The sequence below is a fragment of the Cyprinus carpio genome, chromosome B7 (assembly GCF_018340385.1).
Source record: "Cyprinus carpio isolate SPL01 chromosome B7, ASM1834038v1, whole genome shotgun sequence".
NCBI lineage: Eukaryota > Metazoa > Chordata > Actinopteri > Cypriniformes > Cyprinidae > Cyprinus > Cyprinus carpio.
Window position 1 is genome coordinate 11,805,514 of NC_056603.1, and position 18,668 is coordinate 11,824,181.

General features: G+C 36.8%; 1 protein-coding gene across 2 annotated transcripts in view; it reads left to right on the forward strand.

Moving 5' to 3' along the window:
• Positions 1-18,668, forward strand: part of LOC109047461 (endophilin-A3-like) — a 36,142-nt gene that overhangs the window by 11,016 nt on the left and 6,458 nt on the right. For both annotated transcript variants that reach the window (XM_042727270.1, XM_042727271.1), the window contains exons 2-6: positions 12,991-13,059; positions 13,148-13,220; positions 14,529-14,672; positions 16,335-16,468; positions 16,832-16,990. In XM_042727270.1, the coding sequence (XP_042583204.1) occupies positions 12,991-13,059; positions 13,148-13,220; positions 14,529-14,672; positions 16,335-16,468; positions 16,832-16,990 (579 nt within the window). The remainder of the gene's footprint in view (positions 1-12,990; positions 13,060-13,147; positions 13,221-14,528; positions 14,673-16,334; positions 16,469-16,831; positions 16,991-18,668) is intronic.

The window sequence follows — 18,668 nt, forward strand, 5'->3', positions numbered from 1 at the left end:
TCTCTTTATATCTAATTAATATCGCGAGTGTCCTTCTGCTTCAAGGTTTGTCAAATATTGTCATTGAGCAGTTTAAGTCACAAGCAATACTGCCATGTGAGGCTAATTTCTTTAGTGTGTTATGGCTAAATTTAGCCTGACCTAGTTGGTTGCTAGTGTGCGGAGTTTGAGGAAGCCACAGAGACTGATGTGATCATGGGTATCTTGTGTATGAACCTTATTTCATGTCACCAGCTGTGAAGTTATTTAGTATCAACAGGGCTCGCAAAATGTAAAAATCCCTGGTAGCCCTTCGGGCAGGCATTCTTCAGGTTTTGGTAGCCCAAAATGAATTTAACTAGCCCGAATAAAAAAAGACATTGGCTGAACTTTACTGTGGACAAATCAGCATGAACAGCAAAAACTTGTAGCATATTGGGATGTAACGATTCAATAAGCTTACAATGCAATATAATTCACAATATGATGTTTTATTAACAAGGTTCGGGAGGAGCACAATCAGATAATCAATTACCTTAACAAGCACAATACGGGTATATATATACAGCCAACTTACCTCTCTTCCAGAACAGTTTTCCAGCATTCGGTTTTGATCATTTGGCCATAATATCACAGACTTAACTTTTTCCGTACAACGACGAGACCCGTTCTGGGGATTTTTTTCGTATCCTCCATTGCAACCTGTCAGCCCTAGGCTCACTCCTTTTCCGGCGGCGAGACTTCCAACTTCTTCCCCGACATCCTTGTATCATTCGGCCATGCCAATATATCATCCGATCAGAAAGTGGATAGTGTTAAGCCTGAAGCAAACGCTGATTTATTCAGATGAACCATTCTCGTGTAGGGTAAATAAAGCGCATCTGTACAATCTATTCTTCACCCTGCAAATTAGCCAAGTCGGCCAATAGATCGAGCAAAGCCCCGTACTCGCCTCGTGCGTCATCACCATCGTCCGGCACAAGACCCGGCTATCCCTGAGCTCTGGGTCACAGCGGCAAGCCTCAAATGAGCCTGCGCTGTGCCCCAGTTCTCACCGCAGCAAAACCTCACTCGCTACCCGCTTCGGCTCAACTTTTCACCGCGGCTCTTCCGGCAGCAGCGCCTCATGTAGCCAGGCCTCCAGCTCTTTCAGCAGTCGCTAGCGCGAGGCTGCCTCCAACGAGGCAAGCCGTGTTGCAAATTAAGTTTAGGTAAAGACGTTAAAGGTAGGTTGTTTGTTGCTAAAAGTTTTTAAATGACATGATAACATAATTGATATTTATGTAATTTTTGTAACCATGACACAAAACTGCATAGAACACACAATGAAATTACTCACATTTTCTGTATTCATTTTCACTAGCATTTTACCTGTATTTTAAATCACACATTGTACTCCGATGCACAGATAAGATATCTTATTTTTGAGAAAATAAGTTCAACAGTGTACCTAAATAATTACAATAATTTACAGTGTACTAAATAATTAAAGTCGACTTTTATGTGATTAAAGTTGAGTTGAAGTCGACTAGTCACTGATGATGTCATTTATGAACAAATAAGTGTGGAGCTGTGACAAACTCCTTGTGCACAGCTATGGCATATGACACAGTGCTGCCCACATGGCTATTGCTCCTATAACAGCTCTTTTTTGTAAGTTCTTTTGCCTTTTGGGTTGTTGTATTTCTCAGAGATTTCTGCTCGTTCTAAATCAGATAGATAAAGTAGCACAGTAAAGATTACATTTTATATGAATGCATTAGTGAGAGTGACTGCGTGTGTGAATTAATTCTACATGGCAGCGTCTCTCTAGTAGTAGTGTAGCTGTGGGATTTAGTAAGAATATTTAATTCTTATTTAATAAGAATATATGCTTGAACTTTTCAGATTCTAAATTATTTTGAGAAATCACAGAACATTGTTGACCGTACATTTCCGCGCTGAATGATTCTGTGCGCGCGCGATCTGTGCGTGACATACAAGCTATTGTCTGTAGCCTATGCATGTACATAACAGTGCAGCAGCGCATTAGAGTAGAACAGGGATTTTAACTTACCCATACAATAAGCTGTTTAGAATTTTCAATTTTGAGCATCCAGTAATATAATCACACATGTCTTGTGGAGCTTTCGGAGTATACATTTATTTATCATTTATTTGTTTATTTGGAGTGTAAATGTGAAGTCCTTCAAAGATTTATTATCCTGTTGCGCCCTCTATAGGACCAGCAACTAGTCGAAGTCAAGCTTGAACAACTAAGGTATCATAAAGAAACTATTAAAATTATTATTATTGAACAAGTGTAACTAGCATCCTAATTTGCATGCGTTGTGCATACTGCTAGGCACCTCTCTCCAAGTCTCTACCAGCTGATGTGCGGCTTGGCTGGTTAGCTGTTTCAATACGTGGTTAAGAGGAAAAGTATGTCTTTTTGTCATTTTATCACTTTTTAATGTCATCAAAGTCATCATTTCTCCTGCTGCTTCTAACCTCTCTTTCTTTTCAATGGTCTCCAGCTCCTGTAACACACGCTAGCGTGAGGCTGCGTCTGCTAGCTGTGCAGGCTGCACAGGCTCTTCAGCATTTTTCTCCAAATATCACAAGCTCCGTGGACTACAACTACAGCAGCTGAAACAAGCGCAAAGCTGCCTACGTTTGCAATACATGCCCCCACATCTAAGTCTTTTCCTCCTGTTACTTCTAATCCATTTCCTTTTCAGTGGCTTCCAGCTCCCATAGCAGACGCTAGCCATGCAGGCTGCCTCTGCTAGCCATGCAGGCTGCACAGGCTCTTCAGGATGTCAAAAAACTCCACTCCCTCCCGGTGGCCTACAGCAGGTGAAGGAAGCGTGAGGCTGTCTCCACTTGCAACTCGGGCCCACACATCTCAGGCTTTTCCTCCCGTTTCTAATGACCACTTTTTTCTTTTCAGTAGCCTCCAGCTTCCATAGCAGACACTAGCTCAGAAGCCGATTTAAACGTCAAGCTGCCTCTGCTGACAATTGCAGCCCATGCTCCTCTTCCTCATAGCTCCCTGCTTCATTTAAAATCACATTGTCTTCCAGATCAAGTTCCACCTCCCCTCGAGCTTCAAGACACAGCAGGCCGTCAGCAAGTTTGGGCCATGCCCCAGAGTCGGCTGCTCCTCACACTGCGTTGCCTCACTCCTCTTCTCAACCAATCATTGTGGCATTTTCAGCTACAGCACTGCACGCAATGTCGCCCACTGGTGTGGCTTCCTAAACTCCTATCCTTCCCACTTCCTTCCTTCTACCTCTGGCGGCAGACGTTAGCGTGAGGCTGCCTCCACTAGCCACTCAAGCTCAGCCACTTTACTCTTACCCTTACTCTACTCCTTTTTCCCATCAAGGGCCAGCAGCTCCCACTGCAGACATCCAAGCAGTGCATCATCAGCCAGCAACGCAAGCTTACTGGCCTCCTCCCTCATTTCCTTCTACCTCTTCCAGCACCAGAGGCTAATCCGTGTGTGAGGCTGCCTCTGCAAAAGGTTGCGGGCCCTCCTTATCTTCCTTCCAACCCTTCTCTCCAATAAAAAAATAAAAAAAGTCTCCGACCTTTCTGTGCTTGACAGCAAAACTATCTCCTATTTCATCAAACAAGTAAATCAGATCAGGAAAAAGAAGTCACCTAGCTACATTTTTAAAACTCCCATCACCAATCCAACCATATCAGGCCCCTTTTTTCTTCCCTCCAATTCAGAAGCTCTGTCTGCGTGAGGTGGCCGTGTGCGCCGTTCATGCGGGGTTAGTATCGCCTAGAACATCACCTAGAGCATCAAAGGAGTTTGGCCAATAACATGCAGGTATTGTACATAATCGACCAATCGTGGGGCTGCGCGTGAGAAGGCGAGATCTACAGGGAGCTATCAAAGTGATGTATGTGCATGTGTTTGTTTGTTCATTTGACTTGAAGCATCGCTGCACACCAATCAAAAATGACACCAAAGTAGGTGCAAAAGCAATTTGAAAGCATAAGGAGCAGTCTACTCTTCTCTCATTAGCTCTCATGAATGTCACACAACAATCGACCTGCACAGTGAAGACAGCCAAAACCTGGATGTTTTGGGTGGTATTGGGGTCCTGGCCGGGGCGTGTCCCGTGTGGGTGGTGCATATGGCCACCCTATGTCTACATTCCCTCGTGACCCTCTTTTTGTCGATGCCTGTAACCACCCCATGAAATGTTTTTTGGTTTCAAAAACAGCTAAAACTCTCCCTCGTCCAATCAGGCATACCTGTAGAAATATTTTCCAGCCACTCCTTCCGAATTGGGGCAGCAACTACAGCAACAGCTCAAAACAGTCCTCTCACAGCAGTGGAACCAAGCTTTCGGTTGATGATCATCGGACACCTTCAAGAGCTATCAGGCCAAATCATTTTCACACAAAGAAAGCCCATCTAACTCTAATTTAAATGAAATTTGAAGCTACCACTGCAGTACCCTGCTCATCTGATACTGCCGCCGCAGTGCCCTGCTCATCTGATACTGCCGCCGCAGTGCCCTGCTAATCTGATACTGCCGCCGCAGTGCCCTGCTCATCTGATACTGGCGCCGCAGTGCCCTGCTCATCTGATACTGCCACCGCAGTGCCCCGCCTATTTGATACTGCCCTCCATCTGTTGTTTCGAGTTTCAGGCTTATTTAACATCGGACAGGGCTCTCCCTTCCGGTGCAGCAGTGCCGTGGCTCCCTTCGGTCGCAGTGAGATCCCTCTATCTGTCATTTTGAGCCTTCAGCGTCGGCCGTGGCTCCCTTTGGTCGCAGTGAGATCCCTCTATCTGTCATTTTGAGCCTTCAGCGTTGGCCATGGCTCCCTTCGGTCGCAGTGAGAGCCCTCCATATGACGTTTTTATGAAAATTACGTATTCAGCTTCAACAGGGGCTCTCCCTTCCGGTGCAGCAGAGCTGCAGCTCCCTTCAGACGTAGTGAGAGTCCCTCACATGGCCTCCCATTGTGCTCCTCTTTTGGCCCTTCGCACACACTCCACTTTTCTTCATGGCGCGCATATTTTTTGAGGGCTACACACAAGTCCTGCTGTCTCATACCATTAGCTTCTTTTGGGGAGTCCTCTGGGTTCTGAGCTCGGAGTCCTCCCTCCGGACAGCATGCCAAATATGCTACTAATTGCTCTACCATATTATATGTTAGTGCAAACTCGTGAAATGTTTTATTAACAAGTCTCGGGAGGAGCACGATCAGATAATCAGTCAGTCTGGCCCAGCTGGAGCTCGTCAGCTAATCACCTTAACAAGCACAATACGGGTATATATATACAGCCAACTTACCTCTCTTCCAGGACAGTTTTCCAGCATCCCGCCTCCACCCCTACACCTCACTCTTAATCTAATTTCATCCCATTCTTGGGTTTGGGGGGGGAGGGGTTTGGGGGGTGGGGGTTGTTCTCTGGGTTCGGGCTCTATCCTGAGCTCGGAGCCCTCCCTCCGGACAGCATGCCAAATATGCTACTAATTGCTCTACCATATTATATGTTAGTGCGAACTCATGAAACGGATTACACCATATAATTTTCTTGCAATTTATATATATATATATATATATATATATATATATATATATATATATATATATATATATATATTTTTTTTTTTTTTTTTTTTTACAAAATGATATTTATGTTTTTTTTTTTTTTTTTTTTTACAAAATGGATAGTTCCAGTTCTGAATGCTGAATGTTTCTTTGTGAAATTGAAATGTTAATTAATAAAACTAACTTGAAATTTTAACTAAAAGAAATCTCTTCATATAAACAAAGGCTTTGTCTGTGCTCTATTTAAAATCAGAGGCAACCATTTGAATTACTATCCAAAAAGATGCTAAATACATGTTATTTGGATTGTATAATAAAAAATGTGTGCGCGCAAGCCCTGAATGTACGCGAATGGTTTAAAATGCTTGAATGTTTAAAATGGCAAGACTATGATCTGTTTTACCCCACAAGCGAGTGAACAACCCGAATCAAGTAAGGAATTTTACATCACTCAAGATAGCCCGTCGGGCAGGGTGGTGGAACATTTTGGTAGCCCGGCTGGAAAACACAGTAGCCCCGGGATGTCGGGCTAGCAATTTTGCGAGCCCTGACCAAGAATTGTCAGGCCTCTAGATATGTTCCATGCTAAATTTTTTAGAGTTTGTGATCTTAATCCATATCATTCTCGTGAAGTTTATAAAATGTCTACAGATGGTCTCCACTAGAAATCCACTTTGGTAATGGGGAAAAAACTGCATTTGACAAGCCGTTTGATGGAGTACTTTTAATTTTATTACAAATTTTATTGTAAATATATTTTATAAAAATATGTGAATGCATACATTTAGTAATTTTATTAAATATTTGACATTATATATTAAATATAATAATTTAATTGTTCTATATAATACATATTTTAGTATATTAATGTATTGTATTTAATACAAATTATTAAATAAAATGTAAACATTTAAATACAGTAAAACTAATATTGGGATTACCATTTTAAATAACTTTTTTCTATTTTAATACATTTTTAAATGTAATTTATTAATTTTTTGTATCTCATATTTCTGCTGTTTTGTCTGTTTTGTCAGGTAGAACTGAAATATTATGTGCAGCACATTAAAAAACATACAGAATCACATTTTTAACTACTCAAGCCAAACATTTAGAATATTTTCTTGATGTCTGACATTATCACTCATAATTTTCCTTTTAGAATAAAACGGCTGCAAATGTCCTGTGTTCTCTCACGACTATATGTCAGGCTCTTTGATGTGCATTTCGTTTCATCCTGTACTCTTGAGATGTGTGTAATGGCCTTACATAAAGAACACAGCAGTAGTCCTGCCTGAAAAAACATCAGGAGCGTTATCTGTTCTGTATCCGCTCTCTGTTGTGAGACTGCCACCCAACATCAGCGACAAACAGTTCAGAGGGTCAGGTCAAATCTATTGTGGTTTATTAGACAGGAACAGTTTGTGCTGATGTTATTTTGTGTTAACAGACAGATATAATTATCAGCCAGTGATGTATCTAAGGTCACCACAGAGTTAAACAGAGATGAGCAGACCAAGGCCTTGCGGTTGAAGAAAGACTTTGTTCAAGGTTTAAGTCTTATATCTAATATTTATGCCCAGATGTTTATTAAAATTACGTGCAGTTTTCTTAAACATTTCAGATGTGCTGGTCTGTCTTTACTCCTCTGATTATGATCTATTCTACAGTATTTTTTTGAGCTAATCTCAATCGGGTTTTCCACTTCAAATTTCAATGTGACATTTTACAAAAAGCTGTCTCTTAGAACTGTCTTAAATGTTAGTCTTTTCCTCTGCTATGTAAACAAATGACTGGTTTTAAAGCAATAGTTCACCCTGAAATGACAGCTTGCTGAAAATGTACTCAGGCTCAGGCCATCCAAGATGTAGATGAGTTTGTTTCTTCATCTGAACAGATTTGGAGAAATGTAGCATTACATTTCTTGCTCACCAGTGGATGCTCTGCAGTGAATGGGTGCCGTCAGAATGAGAGTCCAAACAACTGATAAAAACATCCCAATAATCCACAAGTAAGGCAAGTAATTTAGGACGTTTTTAAATTCCAACTATTGCTATAGGTTAAATTATGAGTTCTCTATACATTATTTTGCTTTCTTCAGTAAAAAAGTCATCTTGTCTGAATCAGGGGAGAAATATGCACAGACCAAAACAGTCCAAAAAACACCTTAATGATGGATTTGTTTCTTACAAACTAAGATGTAAATCAATGTACTGGAGTGGTGTGGATTACGTCTGGATTATTGTGATGTTTTTATCAGCTGTTTGGGCTCTTCGTCATTCTGACGGCACCCATTCACTGCAATGATGAGCAAATAATGTAACGCTACATTTCTCCAGATCAGTTCTGATGAAGAAACAAATTCAACTACACGATGGATGACATGAGGGTGAGTAAATTTTCAGCAACATTTCTTTTATGGGTGAAATATTGCTTTAGTCTTTTCCTCTGGCATAGAGATAAATGAATGTATACATTCAATTATATGTCTAACTAAGCAAACTATTTTTTTGCACCAGTTCAGCGGGACTTAGATGCTAAATTTTCACCTTTAACCTTGCAGTATATCAGCAATATTGTGTGTTTTGTTGCACCGTATTGCATTGTGCTGCATACTGTTTGCCTTTTGCGTAGGTTTGCATGTCAGTTCTGTGTGTTTCTGAGTGTGTAGGAGGTTTATGCTGTTGAATGCTGCACAAAGGGGCCTGATGTTACCCAATATTACTGAATCACTTAATTACTGTTAAAGACATGCTAAGAGTGCATTTTATCTTCCTAAATGATGTTCAACAGAAATCTTTTGTCTCAATACATCTTACATCATCGAGTTGCATCACATATCCTTAAATCCTCCCAGAAGACTTGATTTCAGATCAGCCTCCTGATTTCTAAACTGTATCATCATCTGTTTTCTCAGAGGGGAAGTTAAGGATGTTTCTGAGATTTTAATTTCTGGGTTGAATGTTGGGAAAGTTAGTGGTTATGTGGACACACCAGCTGTTTAAACCCCAGTGGACTGACACACTGTCTACAGTTCGTTCATTTTGCATTTGTGTCTGCTGCCTACAGTATTATGACCCCATCAGAACCCATAAGAAACCACTGTTTAGGCTTTATGTCACCATAGGAGAAATAAAAAAGATTAGTACAATACAAATGAACTGTATTACATTATACAGCTTTCTGAGCAACTGCTTCATTTAGCATACAGTGTGTCTTAATAATGACATTAAACCAATGCTTTAACTGACAGTCAGTCCTGTATGTATTAGTGCTACTCGCATGTTTGTTGTATGTATCACCAAAAAAAAGAACAGATTGATATAAAATATAAAATTTATAATGTATAATTTTATCATTTTAAATATGGAATAACTAAATAATTTATATACATTATTAATAAATATATACTTTATAAATATATAAACTATTTTTGATTTAATGAAATAATAAAAATGTCATAAAATGTAAAAATAATAAATATATAATGTGTATATATATATATATATATATATATTATATATATATATATATATATATATATATATATATATATATATATATATATATATAAAAGATAAAAATGAAATCAATTAAATTATATTTCATGACTATTTACACATTATCTGGTAAGCTGTGTAGTGATGGTTCCAGGTTTATTTTGTGATAATAAATGGTTAATTGAACATGATCACTGACATAAGTGCTATAACATGGACACATTTATTCCACCTTCACTCTTTAGCAAGTTAATCTGTTTTCACCAGTAGATCATCCAGTGCTGCTGTTAAACTGACTGGTTCATGGTGATGTTGCCGGAGTCGTTTGCTGTAGCTGCTAATTGGATAGATCACAGTAAAGCAGTCGCTGCTTTGAAAGACATTATCACTCTTTCTATTCTTAACCTCTGTTTTAAAAGGTGTCACGCTGTTGTCTGTTGCTATTAATTAGCGAACGCTTTGCTACCTGTCATGTTTTTTTTTAATCCAGGTCAGAGTTAGGTTTGCACATGCTTTCTGTGAGTTTCCACCCTCACAGACGGAAAACTTTTATTTTCACATGTTGACTTTAACCACAGTCTGCAGCTTTGAATATGTCTGTGCCCTTCATTTAATTGGGTGTTTGTTCCACAACACAATGTTTGTTTGTAAAGGAAAGTGCAACCTGCTGGAGTGAGTGTCATCACTGTCTGGACTTGTGTTGCAATTTCCTTCCTCATTTAAACAGAGGAGCGCTTCATTCATTCCTCAGTAAATTGAATGTTTGTCCATGAAGAGGAAATGAGAATTTTTTAGTGTCTGTGGAACTGCTATGAGACCAAAGCCACTGGCTGCCTTTAAGTAGCAATGGGTTGTCATACTATCATCACGTTAATGAGCAGAAAACAATCATTTCATTTCACTTCAGACACTGCATTGCAAGGTGTGGGAGTGCACTTACCAGTGTAAAGGAGGAAACACTGAATGAGAGGGGACCGACTTTATTCAGAAAAGTTTCATTGACATTTTTTCATGTTGTATCTGTATAATGCCTAATAAAATAGTGTTATAAGCACAGTGCTGCTTTGTTTACAGTGGTAACCATGGTACCTGCTGTATTTCTGCTTGTCCAAAAGTGCCACCTGCTGTCAGGGAGTAAATTTGCATTTTCATTCATGACATATGCTGATTTTTTGCCGTCAGTTTTGTAAATCTTAACCGTTTGTTGGTAAATAATATCAATTCAGAAAATAAATTATCTAGGATTATTTGACACTTTGATTCATAACTAAGTCTTTCAAATGGATCGCAAATACAGTGTTACACAGTTACGCTTTAAACCGCAGAGATTTTAATCGTAGTGCTCATCCCTAGTCATATCAAGAGAAATAATTTTCATTGATCTTTTATTCCTGAAATTATAAACAATTACAAAGCTATTTTTGCTATGTATAGAGATAGGGCTATATCTGTCTATATATATATATATATATATATATATATATATATATATATATATATATATATATATATATATTTATATACAGGTATATACATCGTATTTTAATCTTTTTTTTTTTTTTTTTTTTTTTTTTTTGCTTATTTTGATTTAGCATAATGGTCTGCTAATATTTAATTAATATAAAGATATTATTATTATTATTATTATTATTATTATTATTATTATTATTATTTTTAAAAGCCTTTCACTGTCATTTGACATCTTGCATTGGTAACAAACATCCAAGAGCTTTCATGTTTGCGGTTACCAGATGTCAAGAGTTTAAATCAGCCAATCAGAGCTTTTTTTCCCATCATTTTCTGCTCAGTGTTTTAGTTAATCATCTCAACCTGGCAACAATGCACACACACTCTTTCTGCACTGAGAAAAGAGCTGATGATATGAAAATATGCTATATTTTTCTCAAATGACAGTGTAATACAGTCTGTTTTCTTTCATCTGGTCATTTATGTGGTTTTCTGCAAGTTCACATTCTCTTGATTTGTATCAATGTCAAAGTGCATTAATTCTGATGAAATGTAAATAAAAAAAATTAAAAAAATCAAATGACAATAATTGTGATTAATATACACTACGCACTATGTACTCTACCATCTGCATTTTAGAAGTGTAGTTTGCCATCTTTCTTTAGTTTCCAACATGCCACACTTAATTTTTGGGGTAAAATAAGTACATCATCTGAATATTTGAAGTGCACTTCTTCTTGCTGGAATATGTCAGTGTGATCTGGGTCATTTTGAGACATCATAACCTGTGTTTCAGTGAGTAAGTAAATAAGCCATCTGATCTGATTCAGTCCTGTGATTGATTCATAACTCTTTCTGCTGATCATGTTGCTAATGACAGTCTTGTCATTACAAGCGTGTTCTGAACAGTGTGGGTGTTTGAACAACCTCTGCCTGCAGTCACCCGTGCATTAAAAAGAGAGAGAGTTTTACAAAGACCTTCTGACATCACACCTTCATAACTCAATCACAGCAGTGCGGTTAACAAACAGCATCCGTCAGGGCCGGTTTTGATGGACCAGAGGCAGAAGTAGGTCGGAATTCTGACTCTTAACAAGTGTGTGTTAGTATAAATGTAGGCCACTTCACACAGCCGCAGCTGGTGCTTAGTATAATTACCATTTTGGAAACAGATGAACTTCTGAGCTTAGACAACTGGGGCGTTAGGTGTGGAAAAACTACATGGAAAAACTAAATTTCCTTTTCAGCTGATGTTATGGATCTCTCTAACATCCTGGCTCCATGATCCAATCAATGTGATAACATTTAAATCATTTTGTTTTTTTTCTTGTTTAATATTCTATTTCACTCAGATTATAGAAGGAAAATAGATGAGCAGCATTGCACATTGACATTTGGGTTTGAAGTCTGACAGAATTTATTTGGATTTATTTAACATGAAGGCAGGCATTTTTTACAGATGCTTTTACCGTTCTTGAAGTGTAACTGTTGGACTTTTAGCAGACTAAAGCACAGCATGCTGTCAGCACGCTCAAACCTTTCTGAAAAGTTCTGACTCTAAATTAACCTGCTTTAAGGCACAGTTTAAAAGTCCAAATCTGTTCTCACTGACCTGCATGCCAAAAATGTTAACCTAATTTTCATTTTGTTATGCAAGATATGTTTGTTAATCCTCTTAGTGATTATTAGTGGTGCTTCTAACTAGTTTCTAAAGTCACAACAATCAGTCTAATGCACCAATTATGTAACAATGCAATACAAATGATATTAAAATTCTGGCTACAGATAAACTAATAATCATTTTTGTACTTGTTTTGGTTGATAACTTATAAATAGCTGATGTTACAATATTCTTTTTAAAATAAAGTGATGTGAATTTATAATTGAAATGAAAAGTAATGACAATAATAAGAACAGTAATAATACTAACAATAAATGTGCCCTTAAAGTGTTCATTTTGTTTTTAGATGATATTATAATAAGTGATGTGGAAATACATTTTAAATAATAATAATAATAATAATGATAATAAATGTGCTTAATTGTAAAATAAAGGGATTTGGTGCTATATTTAAAATGGAAAAAAATTATAGTAGTAGTAATAATAATAAATTATAATAATAATACTAATAAGCATCTGCAATGACTAAATGTAATCATTTTTAGCTGATATTGTAATATGTGATGTAAAACTAGATTTTCAATGAAAATGATGAGGATAATAATAATAAATGCGCATCATGAAATATCAGTGTTTTTTATCATCTTATCACTGCTGCTTCAACATACACAGAACTAAATTCAGACCTGTGACATCAGGTATCATTTCTACAGTAAGCTAAGATGGAGGCTCTTTATTGATTTATTTTTTCTTCCGCCCACCCCAGTGTGTACACAATGAAACCTTATGCGATTTCTTCCTGCCTAATATCACTGCTTCCTGTTTCTGATCTAATCTCTCTCTCTCTCTTTCTAGTTATTGAGTGAGAAGATAAGTGGTGCAGAAGGGACAAAGCTTGATGAAGACTTCATGGAAATGGAGCGGGTGAGAAAGAAACAGCAGAAATGAGCCCCTCTTCACATGTGATTTATATGACAAACATATTTACTCTTACCTTTTCCTACCTCTACAGAAAATAGAAGTCACCAACAAGTCTGTTTTTGAACTAATTACGAAAACCACAGAGTATCTTCAGCCAAACCCAGGTATGAATCACAGATCTGACATATTCATAACACTTATGATTTAACAGAGTCATTAAGTATCATTAACACCACCTACTAAGCAGCATTGTGCAGTGGACTTCTGAAATGAGGAGGCGAGGCCTTCCAGTTCTAGTTTGATTACAGGGTTGAAGTCTTGTGAAACACTAGCCTTATACTCAACAAAATGTGAACAGTGCTATTATAACATAGCACATGTTTATACTACTGTACTATATATTAAAACTTAAATAATTATACCACTGTTTGGAGTTGGTAGGATTTTTCAGTGTTTTTTAAAAAATTATTTTCTGCTTAACAAGGCTTCGGTTATTTGATCAAAAATACAGTAAAATCTGCAATATTGTGAAATTGTATTACAATTTAAAACAACAGTTTTCCATGTTAATATATTATAAAATGAAATTTATTTCTGTGCTCAAAGCTGTATTTTCAGCATCATTACTCCAGTCTTCAGTGTCACATGATCCTTCAGAAATCATTCTAATATGCTGATTTGCTGCTCAAGAAACTTTTCATTTTATTGACAATGTTGAAAACAGTTGAGCTGCTTAGTATTTTTGATGCATTTTTTTTTCCAGGATTCTTTGATGAATAGAAAGTTGAGGGGAACAGCATTTATTTAAAAATTAATCATATTCATTATTAATAAAAGTTATTACTTTCTTTTAAAAAAAATCTTACTGACCCCAAACTTTTTTTTTTTTTTTTTTTTTTTTTTTACTTTTTTACATTGCTTAAAAATGATTACAATAATACAGTAAAAACTCATACCATTAGTCATCAAATGCTTGGTTAACGCTTCATGGCAAGATGGTTGTGGACCTTTATTTCAAGCTCACTCACAGTTTTTTAGTGCAGTTTGATTTAAACTTAATCAACAATATTGAGTTGCTAAGATGTTAACTAATGTAATTCAATTTATTATTACCACTAGTTTGATCCATTCAGGCTGACCTGTTTAAACATGAACGTTTGCCCATTATCTCATTAAAATGATTATCTCAATCTATGAGAAGAACACAGTAAACTCACCTCCCTTTGAAGCTTCATCATTATTGCACAATATAATTGATTTACACACTATTTAATCTTGTATTTTGAAATTGCTTTTTTTTTTTTTTTGGTGTTGTTGATTATTTTCTCATGCAGTATTTTTATTTTTTTTTGCCTCTCTTGCCTCCACTGCTGCTACTAAGTGACTATAATTTCTCAGTCAGTGACTCACGTTTGGAGTGCAGTGTTATGATTTCTGGTTTGGTCATGGGTGTATGTCGTGTATCCGCACAGCATCAAGAGCCAAACTGGGAATGCTCAACACCGTGTCTAAAATCAGAGGGCAGGTGAAGACGACGGGCTATCCGCAGACTGAAGGGCTTTTAGGAGACTGCATGCTGCGATATGGACGGGAACTTGGGGAGGAGTCCACTTTCGGTAACGTCTGTACATACCAACAGTCAAGCACACGCATGCACAGACATGAAGCACAGGCCGATTATGGCAGAAATCACACTGCAGCGCGAAGGAATGCTGGTCGATCTCCAGAACTCTGTCTCTCTTTGAGACACAATCTTGCACACTGTGCATTGTGAAACACGCAATATTACAGCATTTGAACACAACTCTGACACCTTGTGGTGCTTTGTTGATGCGAGACACTGGTGAGTAGAGCTGTAATCGGGCCTTAAAAGTTAGACCCGACAGGACCCGAGCCCGACAAGCACATCTTGATTGACAGCTTTTTAAAAGCCCGAACCCGTTTACAGCCCGACATTATTCAAATGTGCGCGTGCACACAGTTTTTTTGCCTTTTGTCAAGAATTAGTCATTTATACATTTTTTTACATAATTTATTCATGACTAACTTGGAAGTTGGAACAAAGAAATAAAATAAGTCCTCTGTAACATCGTAACATCTCAGCACTCTAAATAGGCCTAGGCATAGGCTCATTTAGCCTATTAATAGGCCAACGCACCAATAAAAACTTGTCTTTCTTAAATTAAATTAAGATAAATTCTAAATTAAAATGGGTATTTGGCAATAACAAAATTAAGATAAAGGCTCCACCCAGATTTGCTTCGCCACTAGCAGCTGAAATTTAATAAAAGAATAATGCAAACATTAGCCTATATACTCTGTCTACATTATGCATTTAAGACTCAATTAATATTTAGTTATAATTTGAAAAATCTTTACTCACCAAGATTAGGCTAGGCCTACATGTTTTTGTGGAGGAAAATTATTGAATCCACTGTAGATGGCTTCAGCACGTTCCTGCGCTCACTGATGGTGCGTCCAGCAATATAACCCACTGGCTCATTTCATTATTTTTATTATTGGTATTGTCTTTTCTTTACATAAGTCTTTGTTTTATTTGGTTGTTGGTGCAAAAATTAATTGATAGAGGGAGTCATGCGTTTGTTTTACTTATCATACATTTTTGCGTCTTTCTCGCGCTATTCGAAACCCATCACATGACCGCTCATTTACCTCGCAAACCGGACCGCAAGCCCGAGCCCGAGCCCGGCCCAAGCCTGTGTAAAATGGTATAAATTAAGCCCGAACCCGACCGAACCCGTTGGGTCCCATCAGGTCCCGTCGGGTTCGGGCAAAGATCTTCAGCTCTACTGGTGAGCACATGCTGGTTATATTACAGTGGTTTCCAAAGCGGCTCCTCCAATTAGAATTTTAAATCAGAACAGGTCTACAGGTTTACAGAAAATTGTGTTTTTTTTCTTTTTTTTGCAATCTTACCCTGTGGATTGTGTTCATTAAATGCAAATGTAAAAAAAAATATGAAATAAATACCTTTCATTTGTAAAGTATTTAATCACTGGATTATCATATTATCACAAAAAGGCATTATAATGTGATTATGCAATAAAGTGTGTTTTTTTTTTCATTAAATTTGATTGAATTTTAATGTAGTTACTTTAGTAAAAAGATGCAGATGGTGTGTATATATATATATATATATATATATATATATATATATATATATATACATATGACACAATTTCTCTCTCTCTCTACATTTAAATGTTTGATTATTTTTATATGAAAGTCAAAATATTATGTCTGCCTCATCTTCTCAGGAGCTGCGCTGGTGGACATTGGTGAAGCCATGAAGCAGATGGCTGATATTAAAGATGCCCTTGATATCAATGTGAAACAGAACTTCATTGACCCACTTCAGACTCTACAAGACAAAGACCTCAAAGAGATTGTGGTACAACACTATTTCGTTATTTTTTTTATTAACCCTAAACAAAGAATTATTAAAGGTTCAATATGATTTTACATTTAAAATGTTTTATACATGAAGGCCTTTTGAAATGAGGTTTGAAAAGATATAAAGTCCCATAAGATGAATACTCCAGGCAAATCAGTGGCCTAGAAAAAGCTGATTAAATCTACATGGAGCATGACACCCCCTTATGGTGGCCGTTATGTTGACCAAACAAATAACTACTCATTTTATTTCCCTTATTCCCTCTATTATCAGACACTAACATTTACAGATAGCAGTTTGTACGTTTTTAGTTTAAGGTTAGTGAAGTACATGATTACATCTCATGTGATTTCCTGACAGCATCATCTGAAGAAACTGGAGGGTCGACGGTTAGACTTTGACTACAAGAAGAAACGTCAAGGCAAGATTCCTGATGAGGAGATCAAACAGGCTGTGGAGAAGTTTGAGGAATCCAAAGAACTCGCTGAGAGGAGCATGTTTAACTTTTTGGAGAATGATGTAAGGAAAAATTAATAATGAGAATGTTTAATTTTTTTAAAAAGTGATTATTTATATATACACACTAGACATGTGCCGGTATTCTGTAATGCAATATATTACTGTAATGAATATGCACAATATTGTTATCGTTGGAACTTCTATATACCATGAAAAATTATACATTACAAATTATTAAGAATTTGGGTTGCATTTTAGGAATACTTTTCCCATCAACTGGTCAAAATGCACAACACCGCTGTATGCCGCTTAAAAGATTGCATGTGCGATCTGATGTAAACAAGCACGCATGAGAAGCACATGGGGGAACACGTGAGAGACACGCTGAATGAAAGCACATTCACTCTCTGACAGCAGATGGCGCTAAACTGCAGAAAATGCAGCCCTTACCCTGGAAACCCCATAAATAAAGCAGCTAAGCTACTTTCTAAAAAGTATTTAAATAAATTTAAATAGCCATTCAGATTTGTGTATTCGCTATGGTGTTCATCTCAGCGCCAAATAGTTAAATATTTAGACTTAATAGGCTATTCATTTTCAGACTTTTTTTTTTTTACATTTTAATCTGGACTACAACATGCCCTAGGTATTTTTTTTTTAAGTGTTTTGATTGTTTATTGTTCATTCATACTTTACATTAGGTCTTCATTAGTTAACTATAGTTAATTCATTAGTTAACAAACTGCCAATGAAAAATTCTTATGAACATTCATTTATCTTAGGTTTAATTACACATTGTTAAAATCGAAAGTTGCAACTGTGTTATTTAATGAGCTAACATAAACTAAGACTGGTATTTTTTAACAAAGATTAATAACTTCTGTAGCAAATGTAGCTATTGGTCATTGTGAATGTTAATGCATTAACTAAGGTTAACTAATGAGGTCTTATTGTAAAATGATACCTATTGGTCTTAATAGTTTTTTTGCACTTTAATCTGTGTAAAACGTTTAACTTTATATATTTTTCTGTATTGCTTTATTGTATTTAAATATTCAGTTATTTTTGTTATAAGAAAAAAGTTTTTAAACCTGTATTATACTGTATTATGACCACTTTTTTAAAACTAAACTTGATACCGTGATAAAAGCATGAGCAATTAATCGCAACATGAAAATTTGATACCGGCATATCCCTAATACACACACACACACACACGCGCGCGCACACACACACACACACACATATATATCTTTAAAGGGATAGTTCATGCAAAAATGGAAGAAAATATTGTCATCATTTATTTACCCTCATGTCATTCCAAACATGTATACGTTTTTTTCTTATGTTGAACACAAAAGACAATATTTTGATATTTTGTAGAATTTTGAAGAACCAAACAGTTGTTGGTCCCCATTGACTTCCATAGTAGGGAAAGAAATACTATGCAAGTCAGTGGAGACCATCAACTGTTTGATTACCAGGAATCTTCAAAATATCTTCTTTATGTCAGCATAAGAAAGAATCTCATACAGGTTTGGAACAACATGAGGGTGAGTAAATGATGACACAGTTTTCAATTTTGGGTGAACTACTGTATCATAACTTTGGGACTTCATTGTTGCGATATCACATCATTATTCTTGCATTACAGTCTTACATCATTAAGTTTTGTTTGAGTGTCCATATGTATACTCTGTATGTGCTGTACACTATATGTGTTTTCCTATTAATTATA